Source organism: Erithacus rubecula (assembly GCF_903797595.1).
Source record: "Erithacus rubecula genome assembly, chromosome: 4".
NCBI lineage: Eukaryota > Metazoa > Chordata > Aves > Passeriformes > Muscicapidae > Erithacus > Erithacus rubecula.
This window is the reverse complement of record NC_136686.1, coordinates 11691528-11717721: the sequence shown is the minus strand read 5'-3', so window position 1 is coordinate 11717721 and position 26194 is coordinate 11691528. Positions and strand designations below refer to the sequence as shown.

At 37.2% G+C, this 26194-nt stretch overlaps 1 protein-coding gene across 1 annotated transcript; it reads left to right on the top strand.

Annotated features, from left to right (window-relative positions):
* Nucleotides 1–3569: 3569 nt before the first annotated feature.
* On the top strand, nt 3570–25455 carry ARHGAP8 (Rho GTPase activating protein 8; the record flags this gene model as incomplete). Its single annotated transcript, XM_079303105.1, is given in 12 exon segments — nt 3570–3606; nt 6644–6769; nt 6772–6780; nt 15829–15916; nt 18321–18327; nt 18329–18418; nt 18422–18453; nt 20709–20761; nt 20764–20794; nt 24119–24195; nt 25059–25134; nt 25265–25455. Coding segments are annotated over 12 exon segments (738 nt in total). The 3' UTR covers nt 25377–25455.
* Between the last annotated feature and the right edge of the window lie 739 nt (nt 25456–26194).

Sequence of the window (26194 nt, the reverse complement as noted above, 5' to 3'; positions counted from 1 at the left end):
CACCTGGGTTTACACAATTTCTCTTTCAGTCAGAATTAAGGCTTGGCCAGAGCCTAAACTCTATTTGGAAGAGAACTCCCTGACATCTTCTTATTAAAGAAATAAACCACAACTCTTAACAACAAAGTTGCAATTAAACATTTCAAAAAGAAATCAAACTCCTCTAGCAAATCATTTTCTCTAAAATTCATCTTTAGAGTAAGATACTTTGAGCATGGCAAGACACTGCAGTGCTTCTATGATAACAACTCAGGAAAACCATAACATTAAATTTTTTTTTTCTGAGAATGAAGCTCAAATAATTTTCTGGAATTCTTCAAAATATTCAAAACCATAAGATATCAAAGTGTCAGGTCACAAAAGACCTGCCAAAATAAAAGAGAGAATTAATAAAAGGAAAATAAAGAAACATTAAGTTCACAACTTAGCTGATTGTCTTCATACATTTGATTCAAGGACATATCTGGAGGCTTTCCAAAACTTACTTAAAGTATTGAAAGATTTCAAATTAAACAATGAAACAGAAAACAAAATCGTTCTGTGATATAGAATTCATACAATCTTATTACAGTGTTCCTTAAAATTAAATAGAGAAACTAAATTTAAATTTTAAAATCCAACTCAAAATCTATTGATTTATATTGACAATATTGCAAATACTTATAAACTGGCTTCTCTAAAACCATTAACTATAGGAAAATTAAAACTCAATGTTGACATTTAAATAAATGTCCACTCATATCTGAGCAATAACAAATCACTAAATATAGATGATGTGTATTCAAATAAAATACAAAATACCTTATTATACCTTCAATTATTAAAATACCTAATACTATTAAAATACCTTTGCCATTCTTAAAGTTTCAGCTATTTTTTTAACAAAAATGCAAAAACAAACACCTTTAGTTTAACATACAAGAACTGAAAATAAAACTGACTCTCTTGTCCTGTTCCCTTGTTCTGTTTGTTCTCCACAGTATAGATAAAAAGCAGCTCTTGGCCTCTCTCCAGCCCCCATTCCCCTCCCGTCTGCAGCACTGGGTCTGTGCAGGCACAGGGGGAGCAGTGGGGGTGCTGCTGGAGCCTCTGGAGCAGGGTGGCTGTGCCTCCCCCCCCTCTCTCGGTGAGCCTGGGCTGGTGACTTCACGCTGCTGTGCCTGGGTTTGCTCTGTCCGGCTCTGTCCGGGCAGCTGCCTGCAATTGCTTCCAAGTTGTTAATTTTTTCACCTTTGACTTAAAAAGCATAAATTTCTCTCCCCATTAGAATCTGCCAGTTCTAATGTGGACAACTCAGGTTTCCCTGAAACAGGGCATTCATCTCCTCCCCCAGCATTTCTGACAGCTGGAGACAGGTCTGTCTGTGTCTTTTCACAATTCTCGCTTTCCTGCGTCCCGGCCATTGCCGCAGGTTGTCCCTCCCTGGACATCTCTTGCAGCTAAATGCACCGAATCCGTGCTTTTTTTCTGTTTTTGTCCCGGTCAGCGTGAAGGCTGCTGCTCCCTTCCCTCTTTGGGCTGAGAGCCGCCCACATGGTCCTGTCCTTCTGCGTCCCAGTCCCCGCAGGTTGCCTCTCCCTGGACATCCCTGCGGCACCGAGCCCGCATTTTTTCGTGGTCCCGTCCCCCTCCCCTCTGTCCCCCACGGCCCGGGGAGTCGCCTGTAGCGCCCTCACGCCTTCTGGGGTCAGGGTTTCTGAAGGGGTGAAATAGCAAAAATGTATGTCCTGCAACTCACTTGGAAATATTTCTAACTTAATTTTTTCCCTGGCCTTGCTGATGGCAAGGCCCTTGCTGAACCACCTGCTGCTGGCAAGGCAGTCATAAACTTCCCTCCCCCAGCTCATAGCTAAGTGAGAATCCTTCCCCAGTCTCTGAGGAACTTTAATTGCTTTCTCCGCCTGCTGATAGCAAGGCAGCCGTAAACCTCCCACCCCCTGCTCATGGCTAGGTGGGAATCCTATGATGTGTCTGATTCTGAACCATCTTACCCAAAAGCAATCCGTCCAAAATCGATTCGGAGGTTCCTGAAACCGACCAGCGGTGCACAGGAGCGAGGCTTCCCGGGACACCTCCTCTCCGACGCGCGTCTGGAACTCGGCTTTTCTTGGCAGAGGGCCATAATTCTCCTCCAAAGTCCTTTTCAACAGCGTGCCTCTTCTGAAGTTCTGTCTTTTGGGGGTCTGTACCTGCCTTTGCAGGCTACAAGGATCCACCAGGGTCCGTGCCAAATGTCTCTGCCTGGGGGCGTCTCCTCCATCTCTGTGCGTCTTCTTGAGCTTGCCCTTCTGGGGGTTTGCACCCACCTTTGTGGGCTGTGGTGCATCCAGAGACGTCAGATGTCACTGCCCAGCCAGGGGGATGCCAGATGTCAATGCCCACCCAGGGACGCCAGGTGTCCCAGTCTGGGGTTCCTCCTCTGCCCCGAGATCACCCCAGAGGGACACGAAGGTGGTTCAAAACCTGGTTTTCCCCGAAGCCACCGAAGAGAGACTGCCGGAGACGGTTTTCTCTTTTTCCAAGGACAGTTTATTATTTCTTATCTCTGGGACATTTTGCCTGGCCAGCAGCGGTCTGCTCAGCCTGGCATCCATGGTGGAATCTGCCTGGTCAAGGCAGGGCTTATATAGTTAGTACTACGTATTACATGTTTACAAAATTTTACCAATACAATACAATTTTATTAAATGGTCCAGCCCTGACCCCAACCAATCCAAGAGGCCAACGTGTCACCCAACATGGATGACATGGAGAAGAAGGAGGAAAAGGTGTCCACCCCCCAAATTCTCCATCTTGGCCACGTGTCCCTTATCATAAACATTCAAGAAAATCTATTTATCTACATTCTAACATTCTAATTTACACTCTAGTCATCATTATTTTCTGTGTCTCTTCTCTCAATGTGGGCAGATTCTCCCAAGGAGCCAAATCCAGCCCCTGCAGCTTCTGGGCAGCACTCAGGGGTCTCTGAGGGGTCTGCCAGGGAGGTTTTTGCACCCCCAAAGGAGCCAGGAAAAAACCCTGGACTCTCACATTCCTTAGTACCCTGTCTGCAAAAAGCAACAATTACACACAGGAACAGCGGTTTTAAAAGTTTTTATATGCTAATGCTCTCTTAAAATTTTTGTGAAGCTCTTTCATGTGAAATATGAGGTATAGAATGTTTCCTGTAATAAAACTTAGAATTGCTATAGAGAAGTGACCTGGTGTGAGGGTACAGAGTGCATATACCATCATCTACATTAAGAAAAACGTATTAAGTTATTTTCAGGAATGAATTAGTCAGAAATTCTAGTATTTGTCATTAAAGGTGTGTAATACATAAATACTTTGAGGAACAACTCCACTGAAACAAAAAGAAGTCAGTTTATTCAAACTATTACAACAAATGGGCAGTAGGGCTTCTAGGGTGGGTTTTTTGTTTTCTTCTGATATTTGTGGAGTGTGTAAAATGTGCCTCATTATAATGGTTGCTTCCTTTGTTAATTTTTGTAGGGCTGACCCAAGGATCGTTTTGTCCTTTAAGAATCTGTTTGGAAGGTTTGCATAGGCTTGTTCCTAGGGGAAACATGTCTAAGGTTGACTGTGAGAAATTAGTTGAAATAGGTAAATATTTTTATAGTATTTCAAATTACATCTGTGTAGAGTTACAAGTGATTTAATAGAGTATCTTCAGTAAATGAGAGGCTTTGCCCACATTCTGTAATATTTCTTGGAGCAATCCAGTATTAGTTACAGCTTCTGTACTGATGTACTTATCAAAGCCATTAGAGTTGAAGATTAGTCTAACACATGCAGCTTTTGTGAATTACTGCTAGATGTTCCTAGGGCAGGTTTAGGCTATTGGAACATCAACATCATCACATGTTGGGGCACAAATTGGAATCATTATTCCAAGCAGACAAGTATGGAATGAGTACACAGCATTGCATTTTACTTCCAGAAATGTTAATTGAGTGTAGCAATGTGAACCAAGGCATTAGGGGCTCAGAGCAAGGGTTTTCCAGATCTTGCCGAGCCTGCCTCAATCTCAGCCTCTGTTTCCTCATCCCTTCCTTTTGCTCTGATTTCACCACTTCCAGGAGGATCTAGCTGGCATTTGTACTTCTAGGGACTGATACAAAATCTATGGAATGAAATTTTCATCCTCATACTTGCCAAGGTCTGGCTCAGGCTCCTCGCATTGTCTCCTAGGCTGGGTTAAACAACCATTAATGTTGTGAGTAATAACAGAGGGTGCTCTGCTACAGCCCTTGGAGTAATGAACTCCTCTGTCATTTGCAGGAGCAAAACAGAGCTGAGGTCTCCCTCAGTTTGAAATATTGAATCTTCTTTCTTATTGATGTTTATTATGAAAAATCTTTTGAGCTCCACTCCTGTTATTCAAACAGAAGAAGAAAAGAAAGGAAAAGAATTATCTTAGTAAGTTAGGGCTGTCTAGCTTCTCAGCAGGTATGGTTAATATTGGGATTTCTGTAGAATAAGTGGAGTACAAATAAGCATGCATATTCACTTTGTTTCTCTGGGTCTTTTGAACACCTCAAAGTCAGATTGGTTGTTTCTTTCATATTTTTGAACATACATTCCACTTTTAATAACACAGCTTCCACTTCACATATCCACAGAGGAGTAGCTACTATTTCTCTTTTCTCTTTGTAAGTTGCTTGCCTTAGGTGGTTATCATGCCCAGACATGAAGAGGAAAAAAACAAAAAACCAAAACTCCTAATAAAAAAAGTAGTGCTTTACTTGTTCTGAGCTTTAACAAGACTTAAATTTTTTTATTAGGAAAAAATTGTGGAATTTATCTACTGCTTTATGTTTGTATTATTATTCTTTCCAGCTCATGGGAAAAAAAACATTCAGTAAAATAAAAGAATACTTTCCCGGTTAAGGTTAGTGTAGCTTTTTATAGATGATAAGCTTTTAAAAGGTAGAAAAATGCACATTTTGGAGATAATAAGGGTTTAAACATTTTTGTGTATATGAAGAGGACTCTAATGGCATCTATCTAAAGGCTGATTTTTTTTTTTCCCCTGCAGAACTGTTGATTTATTTTCTGAGAAGGCTTTTATGTGAATTCAGACATAAGGAAATTTTAACATAGTACACATGTTGCTGACTCCTTTGTGTTTTGGAGAAGCCCAGCCACTACTGGCATTTTTCGTCTTTGTGAAATGCTTCATTGGTACAAATCACATTAAAAATGAGACAATAAAGCCTTCATATGACTGTTTGCAGGCTAGAAAGATACTGAGAAATTGTGAGTGGAAAGCATTCAAAAATATTTAGTACGAGTTTTTCTCTAACACTTATTAGCTGCTGGCACATGAATCTGGCTGAAATCAATATTTGTTTTCTCTGCCCTTGTATGCCTTGCATGTTGGTCAAGGAACATGAAATATGCATATGATGAGAATACAAAATGTTCTGATACTTTCTAATGTGACATGGACAATGTTATAGATCATAGAATAGTGGAATACCAGATTAGAACCGGATGTTATGGATAAGGTGGTCCAACTTTTCTTACCAAAGGCACATTTAAGACAAAATGGCTCTGCACTATGTTCAGCCTACTCTTCCAAGTGTTCAAACTGATAGATAAAATTGTTAATTCTTCAGTATTAAAACCTGCAGGATAGAAAGAGGTGGATGATATACAGCAAGTGGTATAAAGCATTTGTTTTTCTCTTTATCTGTGTCTTCTCTTAAGCCAGCAAGACACTTGCATATTAGTTATTTTTAAATATCCCAGATTCTGTTCATTTGAATATTTACTTAGTATAAGCTTTTTTGAGCCTTAAAACACTCTGGAAGAAAACTTGGGTGTGAAAAAAAAACAAACAAACAAACCTAAAAAAATTCCTGGAACAAGATTCATTAACATTGTATTGCTCTTTTCAGTATTGAGTAGATTTTAATTCTAGTGTCTAGTCCAGAATCTCCTGAAACTGGGAGAAGGCTGGCCATTTTATTCGGATTTTATTGGGCTTTTGAGCAGAAATTTACACCCTTGCTTGGCCTCTAGCTGGAGTATATACTGGATGGACATTTGGCTGCCTTGCCTATTCCAAGTTTGGAATGTGAAAGCATGTAACGGGTCCAGTGGATTTTGGGGGAGGTGAGATAGAGATTTGTTTGCAATTTTCTACCTTTATGCAAGCTGTGAATCTGCTTTGGAGAGTGTTCACATGAGGTGTTAATCTGGGGCAGATGTCAATGCATATGGCAGTTCCCCTAAGCTTCGCCTTCCCTATTTGGGCAACCTCAAAATAAAAGGCAGGAAGTTGTAGATGGATCCACACAGATTAAGAGAGTGTAAAAAATGAGAGACAGCACCAGCAGTCATGAATAGCAAAGTCTCAGCATGCCAGCTGTCCAATCATAGAGATTTTTGTGACCATCACAGGAGATACTAATCTTAAGGAATGTGTGACGGTAGAAATGGGGTACTGAAGAGTTTCTTTTCCCACACAAGGGAAAGCGTAAAGAGCAAGAAACTGATTTGTAACTGCAATGAATAGTAATAAACGCCTGTGGTTTTGTCAAACTGTGCTAAAATTCAACCATTCAATAATGTATCAGAGGCAGAAGTTTTTCTCTGTTCATGAGCACTTCTGTGTTTTTGCCTGCTCCTTTAGAACTGCAGAAAGATGACATAGATGATATACACTCAGAACAAGAAGAAATATTTCTGCATCCACCACCTGAGGATCATGAGCTAAATATCTATCACCCCTACCATGACATTGTGAGACATGGCAACATCCATTGACTGGTATGTTTGGAAACTCCTATGGTTTTACCTTACCACACATATCACCTTTTTCTCACTGTACTCAAGGTGATACATAGGAATTATGTTGATGCTTTCAGCCTGAAAGTAGCTGACTAGTAATATGTGAACTTCGTGCACTCATCTGTAGTTTATGAGACAAATATTTGAAATTAAACTTGTTTTAAAATAGAACTATAGCAATATCTTATGATCTAAGGCCTAACTGTGATTGTAACACCTCTGTGCTTCATTTGTGATAAGCTGTTTTGTTTGCTACATCATCTGAAGAGTTGTGCAGCCACTGCAAACAGTGTGCAACCAAAGAGATATGGGTTAAATATATAAAAACTAACAAAAGGCAGAAAGGAAATATTTGACATGAATTTTAACTGCATTTATCACCTGGATTTCTGTTGTAATTTGAAAAAAGTTATGGATACTCAATATTGGATCCCTTATAATTTACAGTTACTTATTTTTAAAATATTCGGGAGATATATAAGACAGGCATCCTTATTAATGGTATAAAAGCACCTCTTTAAATTGTGCATTGTCTGTATTTTTTTCCTTTGGGCTTTTTTTAAATGTGCTTGATAAAATAGCGTAAATAATCACAATCCTAAATAAAAGAAATTAATACAATAAGAAATGAATAGTGATATTTAATCTTCATCCTAATTATATTTAAAACTGTGTTTTATTGTATACATGTTTTGTATTTTATACTTTAGGTACATAAGCCTAGGTTACAATTTTTCAGGAAAATTATTGCCATAGAGCATAGATACTTTCCTGAAACTGAGCCATAAACAAGATGACTCAGGTAAACATCAGCTTTAGCAAAACCAGAGCTCTAGGGCAGTGAAATCTATGGTAATTTGTCTTCTGACTGAGAATAGGAAGGGGATTTTACCCATAATAACTTCTCTTCTTGAAGATAGTTATAGACAAGGTAATAATCACCTTTCACCTTCTTTGAAACTAAGCCCCCAACATAAGACTCAAAACCATAAGCAGGGGAATAACAGGTTTATATTCTTGTGATTCAAAATCTTGCTAACTCATGAGGATGTTTCTCACTCAAGTCCCTGTTTTGGAATGGGGGAAATACCAAGATATTTAAGTTATTAATGAAATCAGTGAAATCCAACTGAGAAAGTATGAGATAGGTGTGTTAACTAGATGCACCAGAGTCACTACAACTACCTACCTAAGAACCTCTTCCATCTGCTCTATTAGGCAGTACTGCATGATAACACTTCAAAAGAGATTTTCAAGCCTTTGTCTCATCAAAATTTGTTAAGCTATGTATTTATTGCTGCAACTTCAGTTATGCACAGCTATTTACTAAATGTTTGTTATTGCTCCTCGTTCTTCGTTCAAATAAAGCTGCCCTGGAAGTCATATGCACTTAGTGTCTGTCTGGTTCAGCTGGTGCTGATTCTAAAATGTCAATGTGGGAATGATCGTGACTGTTGTAGGCATGGGCAGAGCTGCCTGGTGATGAGCTGAATCCTCTGGGTCTCTGCTTGGATAAAGCTCCTTTTCTCCATCCTGACAGACTGGATGAAAGGCGACAGCTTGACAACCTTCCCCCCTCAACTGACAAAGGAGACATTCCTTGCCCTTTCCTGGCCCTGGCCTGGCTTCATCCTAGGCATATGCCTTATTCCTGTATTAGAGAATTGGAATGTGCTCCAGTATAATGGGGTGAAAGTGTTTTTTCAAGAGACCTACCTATGGCTTCCATAGTTTAACTTGGAACTTGCTTTGTATGGTGTTTGCTTGGAATAAAGTCCAAAGTTTTGGTGTACTCCTGGTTTAATTTCACTGGTGCAGATTTTGCCTAAAATGTTGCATTACCTCTGATGGTTTTGTCCTTAGCACTGCAATCTTTTGTAGAGGAAAAAAATTCCCTGATCATGTTTAAGCCCAGAAAAGTGACCTTACCTGAAATTTCAGCCAGAAACATTTGATTGGGATTTGCCAGTCTGCTGGACTGCATTTAAATGAAAAATTCAAACCAGTGCTGTGTTTCAGACTCATGTGGCTGCAGTCTCCAAAGCAGCTCCAAGGTGGGATGCAAGAGGAGAAGGCAGAGGTGTGCAATGAGGGCAGAACACAGGAACTGTGAGATCATACCCAAGGATGTGCTTCGCCTCCACCAAACAAGGCCTCTCTATCTCAGTGTCAGTGGGTATGGAGTCAGATCTGAATGTTTTCTGGACTTACATTCAAGTAAAGAGAAGATGAGCTCTTCAGAATTTCTTCCCTTCCTGGAAGATGACAAAGAAATAAATAGTTTTAAAATTATTTGTACCTAGTTTGTAATGACTTTCATATATTTGAGTAGGACAAAGTATGAGTTCAGTGTTTGAAATCATTGCTGTGTTAAAGCAATTCAGAAAGTTGTTAATTCATTTTTCATTGATTTAAAAACAATGAAATGTATTGCTTGAAATTCCAGGGGAAAAAAAGATTTTGGGTGAAAATATTTGCAATAATTTATCCGTTTATTACAGTCATCTAATTTCCAACAGTTATTTAAAAAAAGACCAAACCCACACTAGAATTCCTTCTTGTTTTTCATAAATTAAAATTACTTATACCTTATTTCCATAACAGTAGTTTTGACTATATGCAAAGGAGGTATTTTGTATTGTATTTGTACAGTGTGAAAATATAATTTTTTAAAAAGAGAATATTTTAAAAATATACAAACTTTGTTAGACTTAGTTATGTCACAAATCCCAATGTGCAGATGACAATTCTAAGCATATATAAATGGAACAGGGCTGTTGTGCTTGTTCTTTTTATTTCTATTTTGAGAGAGAAGTTTCAATCTGTTTGCCTGAAAGCAAACTCAGGATTATTTTTCTTTGTGGCAAAAGAAAGGGGGCATATAAGCATACCAGATTCATCAAACTTCCCTATTTTCCGTGCTTGGCTTCTATAATATGATTGTGGACAACTTTTTGCAGTAGCTTGTTTCGAAAATGCTTCTGTTTTTGCTGCTTGCGCTTTTATGAACTGCCAGTGACATTGTTTTATTCATTAAACAGAAATTTTAATGGAATCCATGTCCACCATTAGTTTAAATATCTGGTTTTCTCCTTAGCCTTTTCTTGCTTTTCTATTTGAATTTAAAGATTTCAGGTATCAGGTCTTTGTAGAGACTTTCCATATTTGCTTTCAAGGTCTAGTTGATTTCATGCTTCTTCTTGATTTTGAACTAGTGTATTAGAAACTGATTAGAATAGAATGTGGATCAGACTGTGAAAGGTAAATTTGTCATTTAGGATTTTTAACATGTAAGGAGAAATTGTAGTGACTTATCTAATTACCCTAAGGCACAAATTCTAATAATTTTCAGTTATATCAGAGACAGCTTTGCTACTTCTTGAAATACCTTCAGGAGCAGATCTGTGGTCTGTGGATTGCAGTGTTACAGGAAAAATCTGTGTTTAAAGATATGTCTTTTTTTTCTTAAAAAATTTACTTTGTTCAGTTTTTGAATTTCCAAAGTGTATTTCTGAAACCAGTATTTCTGACTTTGTTCCATGAGTACCCTTTTGTGGAAAGCAACAAATCAACTGGAGATACCCAAGACCTGGGCACATCTCACTAAGAAAGTTGAGGGCTCTGGCTCCTGACCTATTTGTAGCACAAAAGCAGATTTAATGTGGGCTTTGCACTTTACAAAGCATGTCCAAATAATTTGGGTGTCATCATGTTTTCTTCTTAGTAGCTACAAGAGAAGTTCCAAGGTGAAAGGCTGCTATCTATAGAAAATATTTACTGCTCTAGTGAAGAGAAAACGTATCTGAGTGATAGAAACTTTGGTTCAAATCCTTCAGGCAGAAGTTAAATTTGGATTTTCCACATTCTGCATGTGTTTTTCTCAGAATGTGAAAGGAAATAAATTATTTATTACTTCTGTCTTTGAATATCAGAAATTAAGTTATAGCTTCTTTTTTAAAGACAAAACTTAGTTAATGATATCAAAATATAGGGACATGCTTTCTTGCTGAAATTCAAAAAGTATACTGCATCTCCTTTAACATCATTTCTTGAGCAAAAAGGCTTGCTAAAATAAATGATGACTTAAAGTTCCTAATTCAGATGGGAATGTGAACTCAGTTCAGCACAGGTCATTCTACACCCAAATAGACCTCATGTAAAAGAAAAACTGGACTGTTCCCCCTTTGCCAAGTCACTATAAATTGTTTTCCATTTCTATTTGACTATTCTGTTGTTTCTTTGCTTTCCTTAAATGTTCTTTTATGCTTTCTGTGAATTATCAAAATAGTTGGGTTGGCATCACTGAAAGTGGTTTTGATGTTTAGTGCCCCTTTTAAAACTAGTCCAGAGAATCAGCCAGACACAGTTGTGTGGACATTAAAGAAGCTGACTTTAGGAGTGGCTTTAACTCATCCTCATTTTAACTTACTTTACATACCTTAAGAAGAGCACAGATGAAATGTAAATCATTTGATACATCAGAAACCAAGCTATCTCTTTGCTCTCATTTGGTGTGGGGAAAATGTCTCATTGCAAAATATTTTCCTTATACAAATTTTAAGAGAAAAACTGCTCACAGAGAAATTTTTGATGAGGAATCTTGGCTTTCTGAAGGTAATAAGCAGGTTCCTTGTGTAGGAAGTCTTCCTGAAAGTTAACTTATTGTCATCCTTGTTTAGGAAGATACCTGAGCATGTACTTGATTTGAATTGCAGTTTTAGCACTTTCCAGAATTAGCCAGGTGCAGTACAGACAGGTGCAATCCCCTCAAAGAAAGCTGGTTTCTAAGTACACGTGGACATGAGTAGAATCTAGAGGAATGAGTGCAAAGAAGGAACTTCGTGAAATCAAAATGAGTTGACCCTTGAAATTTAGAAATTTAGTTTAGTGTCATTCTCCATATTTCCATGGTGGTTCTGGTGTCTGTCCCAAAGAATAAACATTACAGTGGTTGTTTTAATACTTCATCCTTAAGCTGCATAGCATGTGATGCACTACATTTTCCTATCATTAGCTGAGGTGGCCAATGCCAGGGAAAGAGGAGTCATCTCTACAGCAAGTTATAAGCTTCTCCTGTTAATATTGAGACTCAGCTGTGTTGTCTTGACTGTTTTTTTCTTAACTGGATAAGAAGTTGGCCATTTTGGATGGACAGAGACCCACAATGGATTAATTGTGGGTGTATTTACTGTCCATTACTCAGTCTAGGCAAAACAGATGTGTTTCACAATGACTTCTTGATGACCTTATATTTCTGTGAATTGTAGAGAGTAGGAAGCTGGAAAGCACAGTTTGTCTTACCATTTAACCAAGTATAATTGAGGTTTAAGTTAATTTTCCCTAGCTTAAATTCTCTTAAAGAAAAAAATATAAGAGCAAATATTTTCACTGGTGTGGCAAGTCTCCTGGATTTTGACCTTACTTCTTTTTCAATTGAAACCCATCAGAAAACTTCCATTGACTTGAGGATTTTGTTTTGTTGTAAAGTGATCATAACAAGCTTCGGTAAAGTAAAATATTTCACTTTTCACTTGTAAAATAACAATGTTAATATCATCAGAACAAAATATCTTTGAAGAGTCATGTAAAAATTGCAGCATTTGAAGTATCTCATTTGTGAATTGGAATGAACTCTTTCATTACAAAAAAAAAAAAAAAATCTTTCCATTAGCAAGAAGCAGTTAGGAAGTGCTGTATGTTTCATGCCTGTTTTGGTGAAATCCAGACAAATAAAACTGCAGTAGAGAGGTTGCATTTTAAGGTATGTAAATCTCTGTGCCCATTCACAGCCCATTCTCCATACCTGTCTTTACCCACCAGGAGCAGGGAGGAAGTTATGTTTTTGTGCTATGTTTCCAGGAGTGCCTCCACAGCTGAGAATTCTGAGCCTGACTGGAGAAGTGTCTGTGAGATAGCAAGTGCCTGATCCAAAGGCAGAGAGCAAAGTCCATCAGACCTTCCCTCTGCACGAGGGATGTCCAGAAAGGTGGTTGGCTAGAGGAGTGTGAGTGCCCTCTGTCTCTGGGAATGTGTCCTGAAAATCTGGAGCCTGAAACCAATACAGAGAGATCAAGGGAGGGAGCATGTTTTCATGGAAGGTAAAAAGTTTTGATCTGAATATGTCTGGTGACATTAAACCAGGTAATAAAGTAGGTTAACACAAAACTACACATTTGACCTTAAAGTGAAACATAAGGAATGAAGCTGAAATTGCAGATTGCTCTTCCTTTGCTCCTGGTAGAAAATGAGTCACCTTTCAGTTTTAAGTTGCAAGAAATATGGGTTTCCAGTAGTAAAACACACTCTGTGGGTTTGAAATTAACATACTTCCAGTTACACTCTTCTTTGTGTTTGCCACTCCCCATTTTACTTTTCCAGCTTTCATGTCTTTGGGTAAAAACTCTATCCATAGAATGCAGTCTGCACTAGACTGGGAAGCAAATGTTCCTGGCACATGCAATAGGTATTTTCCAAGGTCATTGTCCTCCTGAGGGAGCTTTACTGTGCTCATAAATATTATTATTTCTAACAGATAAAGTATCTGGAGTGCATTGTAACACAACAATTTTTCCACAAACAAGCCATGATTTAGAAAGCATTCATATTAATATTTTAATACATCATTCTTATTAATACATGTCACATTATAGTCTTTATAAGTACTCTGAGAATATAAAACAAGACACTGAGATAATATCAGGAAATATTGCTCTGTTTAAGAGCAATATGCTGGCATATCGGGGTACAGACAGTTGTGGTTGTCTGTGCTCTTTAGTGTTGCTCAAGCTCCTTATTTAACTCAGGAGTCAGAATTTGTTTTGAACATGGGAAGGCACATCAGGCCTTGTGGAAAGGAAAAAAACCCCTTTAAGGAAGATACTAAAAATAAGTATCTGGCCAAAAAAAGAGCAGGAGAAAAGAATCAACCAGCAGAGAAATCTATGTTTTGTCTAAAACTGTAGGACTGAAGTGATAAGTACCAAAATTCAAGCTGAGATAGCTCTTTAGAGGATGTTAAAGCAAATAGAAAAAGGTACTTAATTTTTTTAATTTCAAAAAAAGAAAGAAGTGATCTTCTGTGAAATAAGAGTGGCGTGGCTATCAGAGATAATCCAACTGTAGCTGTCAAGCTAAATTATTACTTCATCATTTTTTCAGCAAGACAAAAATGTGCATATCATTAGGAAAGCTTTTTAAGTCCCCTATGTGATATTAATCTGAAATTTATCATATAATTTTTGTTACTTGGGAAAGACGTGTTCAGGTTGGAGCAGAATAGAGAACACCAATGTCAGGGGAGAGATAGGTGTGATCTGTTTACAACCAGTAGAGCATGTGCTGGGAGGGAGTGTGGTTATTATCTGGAGTCCTTGAGATGATAATAATGTTGGAGGAGAAGCACTGCTTCAGCTGAGAGATATTGTCACAAGAACAAATTTGTACAAATTGAAAATGCCTTTCAGACTGGAATTGAGAAAATGGGTTGCTAGTTGTCAAATCAGTGATCAGGTGGAGCATGAAACAGAAAAAATCTAGCTGGTTTTTAAGATAAAGCTTGACAAATGAGTGGAAGGATGATCTGGCACACTTCCTTGCGATGGTGCAGAACTGGAATTGATAATGCAGAAGATGTCTTCTAGGCCATGTTCATATGTGAAAAGCAAATGCTGATCTCATAGCTTCCCTCTCTTTTCTCCTTTGGCACCTAAAATGGAATGAGTTTAAATAGATGCTGTCCTGTCATGACTGTTGACTTGGACAAGGCAAATACAGAATATTTTTCTTAGTGTAAAATACATCAGGTGAAGATGGCCACCTTTTCTTAAGTTGAATAGAAATGGAAAATGCGTGCTTACAATGCTGGAAAGGGTTTTATTTGTGCAGGTCAAGTAGTTTGATAACTAGTACAAATTAGCATTGTTTAGCATGTCTGAAGTTGCTCTACCCAGTTGTCATGAAAATGCTCATATGATTTTTGTGCATTCGTTAATTGATTCTGTTGCAGTTTAATTTCCCCCATTTTACTCTTTATTTGTTTATTCATTACAGCTACTTAATTGGGGGTGAAAGGGGAATAACTGAATGATAAGTAATAACCCCAGTTCTTGACTTTCTTGTACTCCTACTGATATCAAACTTCAATGTTTCAGTAGTAATAGAAGCAAGATATTAAGTACCCTTTAGTTGGAACATGGAAATTAGACCAAGAATGTATTAAATGTAAATAATTCAGTCTATATGTTTTCTGGAATGTTTCTGTATTCCTTTAAAAAGAATGCTATAATTCATGTAGATATAAGTTAAAATCTGAATAGTTCACTGTCTACAGTGCCGAGTGACCTTTAGTATGAACATGGCGTAATCTGTTTGGCCTTCCAAGTAGTGGAACTTGCTGTGGGGTGGGCATGGCACAAACAACAGCCTTGTCTGTACAGACAGAGTAGGGAAAGCTGTCATGAGTCAAAGAGCAAATGAACTTGAGTTCAGCAATATGTGCATTATTAGAGGGACTAAGGGATGTATACCTACAGATCTTTAGGTTAGGCAAATCATTCTTGTATGCCTTGTTTGTTGTGTTTTAATGTGATCTTAGAGTATCTAAGAAAGCTTAAGTTGGTTAAAAACATCCAACTTACATGTGTGACAAAGCAGATGCCCAAAGTGCTTGTGTTCTAATAAATTCCAAAAACAAAGCATGAAGAGTTTGAGAACATGTTATTTCCAAGACTGCTAAGCTAAGCAGGTCTCTTTTCTTCCACAGCTGAATGCTCTAGCAGGACCTAAGTGTTCCTTGTCTGGAGCTGAGCAGTACCACCACCATGTGCATATAACTTTCTGAGCTTTGCCTTATCATTTGCCCAGCTTTCCACAGGTAACGTGATTGGATAATGAAGTTTCACAGGATGTTCTCAGTAATAGTAGGAGTTAGAAGTAGCCCCAAATATCAGAAGATACATGCCATTCTTTCAGACACATGAGGTCCCATAAGTAACTAGGTATTGTCTTTTCTAACTATCTTGTTTACAGGTGACGACAATTCTGGAAGGAAGGTGATTACCTTTAGTTGCTGCTGCATGTCCCCATCCTACCAGCTCAATTACACAAGGTTGCTTGAGTAAGCTGCTTTTCATCTCCTGCATGGACTACTTTACATTTTATATAGCAACTTCTGTTAACTTGCTTCCAGGAGAATGAGCTTTCAGGGAGGAGAAGCAATAAGCAAGGAGTAAAATGAAAAAAGGATGTAAGACCTACTAGTGTTAATACTAAGTGAATGAGATGTGGATTAAACTGCCAGTTAACTCACCTGGAGTCTCTACTGGAAGGAGCAATTCATGTGTACTTGCTGTCTTGATTTTATTGACAAATTCTTATTGTATTTTAGAAAAAGAATTCATTATGTGGCCCAACGAAAGAGAAATTCTAGTAATTTAGTGCTATATACACATGTTCTCATGAATAGCTGCTTTAATTTGCTGTACTTTATCTAAATCACTCAGGAAGAGTGTTTGTTAGTTATTTGCATCTTTGTGGGTTTTCTGTTTTATGAAATTACTTCCATTACGTTCAGTACATTATGCTTAACATTTTTATATGTATATAATTTTGGGGGTTTTGTATTAAAAGGAGTTGTGAATATGTAAATTAGCTATATTTTTTCCTTATAAACTTGCTGCGGCAAGGTACAAGGACATGTTTCTGCCTTGTAGTTTGTCACTGCAAGGAGATCTGTTTTGTCCTTATTAAGCATTTTAAACCTCTTTGGAGTTCCTGTATAGCCTCCATTGCCAAAATGTTTGAGTACCTTTAAGACACCACCATTGTAAAAGACAAAAATGCTGTTGCTTCAACTTCATAGAAATGGAGAGGAATTAAAAGACAGGTTACTTAAGAAATTAATTTGAGAGTGTGTTGCTTCATTTTTTATGCTCTTAACAGCACATTTTCCTGTATCTGAGCCCACATCAAGTTCACTTGTAAAATCTGTCGTAAGAAAGAACTGAAGGCAAGTGTTGAATGTGAAGGTAGCAGTATAGCTATCAAGTGATTGGATTTTAGGTAATTAGATTCAGATGTTGAATTCTGAGAAAAAGCTGTAGGAAAAGAGTATGCCCTGATTGCTAGGTATTTTGTAATTAAGTCACTCAAATTGATTTGATAAAACTTTTGTAATGTCTCTGCAATTCTGTTACAGTCTTGGAACAGATAATTGACTGTAGAAAAATACTGGTTATTATATGCCCCCAAAACACTGTTATTTTAAAAAATACATGTTTTCTGGATGCAGTGTAACAAAGAATTTACATGCTGTAAAATAAATCACAAGGTGCTCTGTTTGTAGCAAAATCTATTTAGGTATATTTTCATTTCAAGCTCTTAAAAAAAGTCTTGATTGACTGTCCTTACTGCTTTTTCCATTAAAATACCACTAATACTCGAATCAGGGATCTAAACAGCATTATTTTAATTGCAGTGGCGATCCTTTTTGCAAGATACTTGCAGTCTAAGATTTACAGTATACTGAGGGAATAAGATAAATGAGACTGTGAGAGTACAGGGTAAGAAGGTAAGGTAAGAAGGACTTTTCTATGCTTCTTTGTACTTGCAGATAGCCACAGCCCAGTAAATGGCACATGGAACTCTCTGCTTTATTGAATTAAAATCACTTACATACAATTAAGAGCAATAGTTGGGGCTGTTGCAGAATAAGAAGATAACATTTGAGAATAACATGAGAAATTTGAAATCTGACACAGCAGGAAATGAGGCTAGATTGCACTGCTCCATCATTGCTTTATTTGAGTCATTGAGCCGTGTAATTTGCCATCCTGTGTTCTCAATTGTAGAAGAAAGGGAATGAAAATCATCTTAAACTATACTGTAAAAGAATGAACACACAGCAATCTGCTTATAAAACATGCAGTATTATTTCATGATGGGAGGCATAGTGTTACTCTTTAAATTAATTTTAAGATATTTAAATTAAATTTAAGGGAAATGGTATACAGACTCAGTCCTCACAATGAAAACAAGGGAAAAATAAACATATTCAAGAAGAGCAGTTTAATTAGGGGTAATGGATTTTTCAAGGATTTAGAAAATTGAGAGGAAAGCCCAAAACATTATTAATTGTTTTGAAAATGCAAAATAACATTGTTTGCTTATCTAAAAGGAAGAGCTTTACAAAGACTGAGAAAGCAAAATAAAAATTTTGGTAAATATGCATCTCTTAAAGAATTTCTTGGTGAATGCAGTCCCATATTGTCTTCATTTTTAAGTGATTCATGGGCACCACAGTTTTTGTAATTAAATATTTTCTTTAAAATTTCAGGCATTGCAATGATGTGAAATTATTTGCCACTAGAGCAAGATGAACTTCTTAGACAAATATTTTGAAACAAACATGAATTTGCAGTCACTAGCATTCTGTGCAAAAATGGCATTTTTTTTCCCAGTTCCTGCTTTGAAAATCTCTTCCAGTAAATTAATTAAAACCAAAATGTTATCTTTCTCCTCAGCTACTTAAAAGTATACTGTGAATCAGAATGTAGAGAATGATGATATAGTTGTCTACTTTCACTATGGTCTGAAGAATCTGAATAAAATGTCTCTGAAGTGATTGCAAACAGTCTACCAGGAATTTGACAGGAAGTAATCTTTAAAAGACTTGGTTTACTCTTCAGATGGTGAAATATTTATAACTTCCATGAGGGAAGTTAGGTGGATCTGTCCTGAACCACCCACTATTAACTGAGTTCACTTTGCCATTGCAAATTCTTATAATGGTGTCAGTGCTGTTGGTTCTTTTGTTAAGTATCTTCTGTGCAGTACTGAGGAATGGCCTGGGTGCTCCAGTTGTTATCCAAAGGTATGAAAATCCATGGGAACAAAACCAAGACCTGTAGTTGGATGTACTTGAACTTTGGAGAGCTGATGGATGTAGCTGAGGTGAAAGCCCTTGGATAAATTGCATTTTTATAGTGGAGACCAGAATTGTGATGTTTGTTCCTGAAAGTGTGAAGTTAGCAATGGAGCAGCCAGTCCGTATTGGCGTCTTTTATTTGTCTGTGTGTTGTAACTTGTTTATAAATTGGCCTCAGGAAGGTAACATAAATGAATATGGGTAATACACTGTATCTGTTCTTTCTATGATTGGATAAAAGAGGAAAAGCAAAGGTCTATCATATTTTGTCTTTGATGAGAGGTTTGGACTTCAATAGTGGGTTTTGACATGCACTGACAATTCCAGAACAAATCATTGCACTGTACTGTTCTCTTTTTGAGCGATTCTTAATTTGAATTTAGAGTTATGTTATGGGGAGAAGCAGTACAAGGTCAGTGTTTTTTTGTTGGCTTTTTTGTTGCCTACAAGTGCATGATGAGACTCTCATTAATTTCAAAAATCTGTCTCTATTCCCCCACCCTGACCCAGAAAACACAGAACAAAGGAAACACAGAGGCTCAGGTCATCAGGCAGAACCTGTCATTTTATTAACAGTTGGAACTTGGCATACTGGCATTGACAACTCAAAGCAAAACACCCAGCCCAACATGTATGTGGTACTGTACTAGCCGGGGGGGGGGGGGGGGGGGGGGGCGGTGTTGAAAGCCCAACAATACAAAAATAGCCCTTTTCAGTCCTCTGGGGTCAAAGGAAAGGGAGGACAGATGGGAGTACAAAGGATGAGAGTAATTAGCCAGCCATTAGTTTTAAAATAATAGATCTTGCTTTGAGGGTTCACAGCAGAGGCTCAGTAAAGTCTTTTGGACATTTTAGTCTAGGAAACTAAAGAACATAAACTTCAAGGTGTGTCAATGTGCAAAACAAAATAGAAACATGAGAAACTCGGGTGTTTTACTTGTTACTTCGTTTGTATTGTGGATTTGGGGCTCTTAGGGCACAGTAGTGCCAGTTGCACAGGGATATTTTTTGCTTATGTGTGGCAGTGGCTTTGTGAACACACACAGTGCCTGTTTCATTCCCAACTCTACAGGCCCAATTAAAACCCAAAAGGAAAAAAACCTAATGTAATTCCTGAGTTTCCTGATTTGCTTTTCCCCCTCTTAGGATAACTTGTTACAAGAAGGCTTTTCTTAAGAGTTCATGATCATTGTCCCTACTGGAAAGCAAATTTAACAAAGTAATAAGTAGAAATCTATATGTAAAAGAAGGATATTCCAGTATGCATATCTCAATTTCATTTTGCAATACTATCGAGTAAAAGCCTTTTTGTGTTGCCTGGTTTCCATTTCAATTTCAGCCAACTAACCTATCTATTGTTTAGATATTATGAAATAACACTGTAGAATCAAGCAAAGCAATAAGGAAGGAAGGTTTTGTTTCATACAAAAGGGACACTGCAATATCAAACAACTATCAGTTGGCTTCACCCTTAGTAATTAGTAGCAAACAGAACAAAATTAGTAGTAAAATTAAAGAATTAGGTAAAAAATCTGTATCTGAAAATTTTTAATTTTTTTCCAACCTGAACATCCTGAAAGCAGAAAATAAAGGGGTATGAAAAAAGTAATGGTTTTAATTAAAGATTTCCTTATAGATCCTTCATTCTCCTATCAGTATTTTATTTCAAATTGCCTAATTCCTGTTCTGCCTCCCTGATATTAAATCTATGAGGCAGCAGACAGTGGTTAGGAACATAACAGTTAGTTTGACCTATTGCCAAAACTGACCACTTTTTAAAATTAAATTTAAAAAAAAAATTAAAATTAAATTTTTAAAAATATTTATTTTGCATTCAATTTCTTCTGAATTAGGTCTTTTAATTCCAGTATTTAAAAAGAATGCTATGTAATATGCCCGTAATAATAACTTTCCATTCTATTGTAGCTATTCAGTTCTACCATCTCTGTCACTTAACATTAACAATTTCATTTTCTTTTCCTAGGTATAAGAAAAACATTAAAGCACTCTATGTTGTCCATCCAACCAACTTCATAAAGATCTGTGGAATGTCTTTAAACCTCTTATAAAGTACTTTGAAGTTCATTGGACACATTTTCCCCATTTAGTTCAAGGATGGTTTGTTCTCTAATAAATTGCTTTTAAAGAGGCTTGAAGTAAAATATTCAGGTAACAGCCTAACACCCATTTAAACTGTCTTGAACTAACAAGTAATGATCTTATGCTTGGAAATTAGTAGGGTAGGGTTCTTTTCTTTCTAAGAAAAGTGAGTCTCAATTCCTAGTAGTTTTAGCACTTAGGAAAATGGAACTGTGTGCATGACTGGGTGGCGCAGTAAAGTGGATGATGAATGATGAACCATTGGGCTGATCAGAAGGGTTGGGATGAATAGGACTGGCACTACTTATGTTCTCAAAATTATTGGGAACTGCCCATAGGAATTTGAAAAGGAGGATAAAATGGTAAAGGTGATGTATTTTACTGGGTGTTCTTTTCCTTTGCATGGTAAAAATTGGTGCTATGTCCAAGGAGCTACCAGCAACAGGCAATGTGCAAGAATGGCTTGCTCAGCTTCTGCTTCTCAACTTTTGTCATTTTCAAAGAAATTCTGACATTTTTCAAATAATATTATGAATATTCTTGGAGCTGCAGGATGGGAACAGTTAATCTTTAAAAGCTATAATGAACCAGCCAAAAATTTCCACTACAATAACTTGCAATTGATTCAGTTTCTGAGTGCTAGAAAGCTAATTTAGTAGAAAGGGGAAATTTAGCTTCTAGACAGATCAGGACAAATAAGGTGCTTGTGAAAATTTTTTTAAAAGTAATTATAGCTTAAAATCATTCCAGAATATGCTGTTCTTGAAACAAGAAGATTAGCTCTAGATCTTTATTTTAACTGGCAGTAAAATAAATGTCACTGGTTCCAGACACAGCAGTGATGGGAAAAGTATGACAGAAGCAGGATGTCCGGTACTTGATGGTGTCTCAGGAATGGAGATGGATTTATTTTTATTAGTTTGTTTATTCCTGATCTGCTTTAGGATGGGTATGGAAACTTTCTAGAGAAAAAAAAAAAAAAAAAAAAAAAAGGAAAAAAGAAAACACCAAACAAAACAATTAACAAATCCCCAATATTATCCCAGAAAAATTCTTGATGGATATTTCAATACTCTAATGAAACCATCTTTCTCAGAGTTAGCTGAGAACTCCTTGGGAACAGCTCCAAGCAGATGCTTTTGGGACACCAGCGGTTTTCAGCTTGTGCATGTTAATTCCCTCAGTGGAGCCACAGGTGAACAACAGTGGTACTATTTGACTTACAGCAATAACTGCCTGCTAATTCTTAACAAGTATGAGTTTACAGGTAGCCATTGCAAATACTTCCTTTCCCTGGATCTTACTATGTCTAAGTTTGTTTTTGGTTGTCCACAAGCCAGAAAGCAGGAATAAGCTGAAGATAGGGAAAAACCCTCTTTACTGCTTAAAATGGTTTAATAGCCAACCATGCCTTTGCTTTTCAGATTGACTGTGGGTTGGGTTTGTCAAAAAAGTTTGGGTCACTAAGTGTGAAGCAACCCATGTACAATTTGGCTAAATCATACTTTCATCAAAGACTAAAATTAATTAATGTTGTTAATTTACTAGAGTAGTGCAATTTAAAATTCTTTCATGGTACCTTTTCATTCCAATTTAGACTAATCTTAACTTGGCAGATCATACTGTTAAGTGTCAATATTAATCCAGTTCACAAAAATAAGGGAATAAAATCCTCTAGACTTTGTTTCCTAGCTTTGCTGAATTATAGCCCAGACTTATTTGTAGATAGTGTTGCCAATAAAAATAGCAGATGTAAAATAGATTTCATTAAGAGGCATGTATTTATTTTTCAGTGGTCTGTTGGTACATCTGGTACCAGTTAGCACATGGCTTCAGTACTTTTACACCACAATGTGTTTGGTAACAACTGGACAAATGACAATTATTAGAAAGAAGTATTTTAGCATACTTACATTTGGTAGTATTTAAGAAAATGTAAATACTTGAAAATTTTCAAGTTCCTGAAATTGATTGATCTTCTTTCTAGTTCCATAAGAAACGAGCAAGAAGTAATGTGTTAAGTCAGGAAAATTATCTTCAGAGTGCAAGATAACTGTAGGAAGACAATATTTCTATGAGCTAACAGAACTGTAAATATACTGTAAATGTACATATGCATTTAGGTAGAAGTGGTGATGTAGCATTTTTAAAGAACAGTATTTATTCCTATTTGCCCATGACATTTTTTACATATTGTGGGTTCTGTGACATGTCCTCTATTACCAGAAGTGATTAGTTACAGAGTTGTGTGCTCAGCTGTGGCTTAGAGAAGATTTTGGAAGTTCTGGCTCTTTTGGATAAAAGACACTATGGAGAGTTCTGAAATTCTGCATGCACAGAATGATATTCCTCCTGTGTCCCAGAATTCTTGTTATCTAAATTCAGGGAAGTGACTGTTTGTTCCACATACCACTAGAGGAAGCATGTGCATGCGGATTAGACAATCCAGGGATAAATTCACCCTTGCCAGAGATCTTTCCCAATTTTATTATGAAAGTAAGTTGCAGCAAAGCACACTTTTTACCATCAGCACCTACTGTTTTTCTTGACACAGTCTGGATATTTTACATTGTGGAAAAATGACATTATTTCAGATAATATATATATAAACATGTCCCTTACCCTTGTTTGAACACCTCGGCTTGTATAGTTGTGTATTCTGGCCGAAACTCAAGACCTAACTAATGATACTTGGAGCTTTAAATTTGGAAGTCTGTTTTTAATAACTTGTAGAAAAAAAATACTACTCCTTGTGTTTACTAGAGGCTATCCAGTCCTTTTCAAAAGAGGTAAAAATGGTGGCCCAGCACTTCAAGGGTATGCACTATCAATGCCTTGAAAACTTTACCTGTTGCTTAACTACTCCATAGTTTGTGTCTACATCCCCATTATTTTATCATTTTGCAATGTGGAAAACCTACAGAATACAAACATGTTGTTCTGATGGCTGGGAAACATTCTCTTGAAGGTTAACAGTTCTTTTAGTGAGCTTTCTAATGCTGTGTAAAATGCAGTTTCCAGTGCCTTTTAAAGTGATGTTTTTCATATCTGTGCAAATCACAAAACATTCAGATGAAATCAGTTATTCAAATCAGACTCTCAGGCATGCACTGTATGTGTTTAATCATATAGGATGAAATATCTTGTCTCCTGGTGCTTCAGTTACATCTGATTTTGAGTTGCATCAGCACTTCCATTTTTGTAGAATTAGAAGCTAAACCCTATATAAATATTCCTACGATGCTAATTTTTATACTACTTCGTGATTTTTTTAAGTTTCTTGGGTTTTTTTAGCCACAAGTTAGGGAAAAGGATCACCTACTTGAACTATCTAGGTGACCTAGGAGTACATCTCAAATATCCCTTGAGAAGTCAAATTTAATATACATTGTCTCAGTTTTTTCTCAGGTGAAGTTGCATCCTGGTCACTGTATTCCAAGAATAATCTATTTCTTCAGTGATTAAAAGTGTAATTTGCCTGTTTGTGCGGGGTTGGATTAATTCTGAAAGCTGCATTGCCATCACAGACATACTGAAGTGCATCAGGTGTTTAGTTTTCTACAGATTTGGAGAAACTCCATCTCTGTCATGGAGCATTTTCTTAATATGATTGCTACTTCTGCGTGAATGTTAGCAAAATAAATCTGTATGTCATTGTTGCTTATGAGTATCATACAAAGTTTTTGGACAAAACTGTAATCCTGACCTCTTTCCTCATGTATTGCAACAGATTAACTTCCTTTTATGAAGAGCATTCCCAGTCAGCGTTGATTGATTTTAAACTTTATGGATGTATCTATTAGTGGGTCCATTATGTTTATGTGGTGTGTGTTAGGGAAAAGTATTTGAGAGTGGATGGGAGATGAAAAGGATGAGAACTGCACAGGGCTGGGATAGTCAAGCACCAGTATTAGTATCAATGTCTTTCTAACATGGTGCTTTACATGGAAATGCTTTGATGTACTGACAGAAAGTGATTTTTATGTCGCTGCTGAATGAAAGTAACTGGGAGCTTTGATTATGACTGTTACTGATGCCTGGTGGCTTTTTACACACCTTTTGTGCAAGTATGGGATAACAGAAAATATCTTAGAGCTCTGAGGCTATAAATTGGATTGCATGATTGCCAAAGACAAGGGACTTATAATTTGAGTAGCAAAAATGTTTTAACTTTGCTGTTATAGTGTGATTCTATTTTTTGGACACAGTTATTACTCTGATCCACTTGCTGAAGCAAAAATGTTCTTCTATATCTTGCTAAATTATTCCACTACAAATACTACTTACAAAATTCCTCATGCTGAAATTCTGTAAGACTTGCAGTATATACACTATTGTCAGGATATCAGCATCATGACCAATGCTTATAGCTGTTCACATATGCAATCTGTCATCTGCGGTGCACAGAATATCACTGAGATCTTGATTTTTCGTAAGCAGACATGCTGAAGATCTTTGGAGGAAACAGAAGGGAAAAATTCCACCTGTGGTTGAGGTTCCTCCACCATGGCCACCTCTGTCTACCCAGCAATTTGGAGTCAGCCTGCAATAGTAAGCCATAAGATTCCCAAAATACAAGATTTCTGTACTCTGCAGCTTTCTGTAAGATGCATATTCACCAGAGAGACTGCCTGAAAATTATTTTTGTTATATGTTTAGTTTCTCCTTCCCTTTAAAAGCCACTAAACTATGAAGCCAGACAATAGGTATTATGAGTTCAGGACAGGTCTCACAATCCCAGTGACCTGCCTGATTTTCATGTTACAGTATCTTTAGGGTAGTCAATGATATCATGGTTGCATAACTTTTTCCTGGTGGACAGAAGTTTGCCTGTATGTGCCAGAGCTTCAAGGTGATATGTTGCTGGTGGATGCTGACAATCTGAAATTGTTTTGGAGATACTTAGATTATGGATAGCCAAGCCAAAACAGAACTTCAGGCTTTGCAGGGCCTGCATAAAGCTGCAAAGTGGATGCTTGAGTCTTTATACGTGGTTGTTTTCTTGCTCACACATTGTTCTGATGTTTCATGAAATGAATAAAATCATGCCTTTCCAGAAATGCCCTGATAGCTGTTTGCATAGATTGCAGCACTGTATGTAGTATACAAAATTGCTTACTTTACACGAAGAATGTGACTTGCAAGATTCAATTTCATAAAAATCAAGAACAAAATACCACAAACCTGTGGGAGTCCAGGGTATTTCCCTGGCTCCTCTGGGGATGCAAAGACCCCCCTGGCAGACCCCTCAGAGACCCCCTGAGTGCTGTCCAGGAGCTGCAGGGACTGGATTTGACTCCTTGGGAGAATTTGCAACGTTAAGAGAAGCGACACAGAAAATAATGGTGAGTAGAGTGTAAATTAGAATAT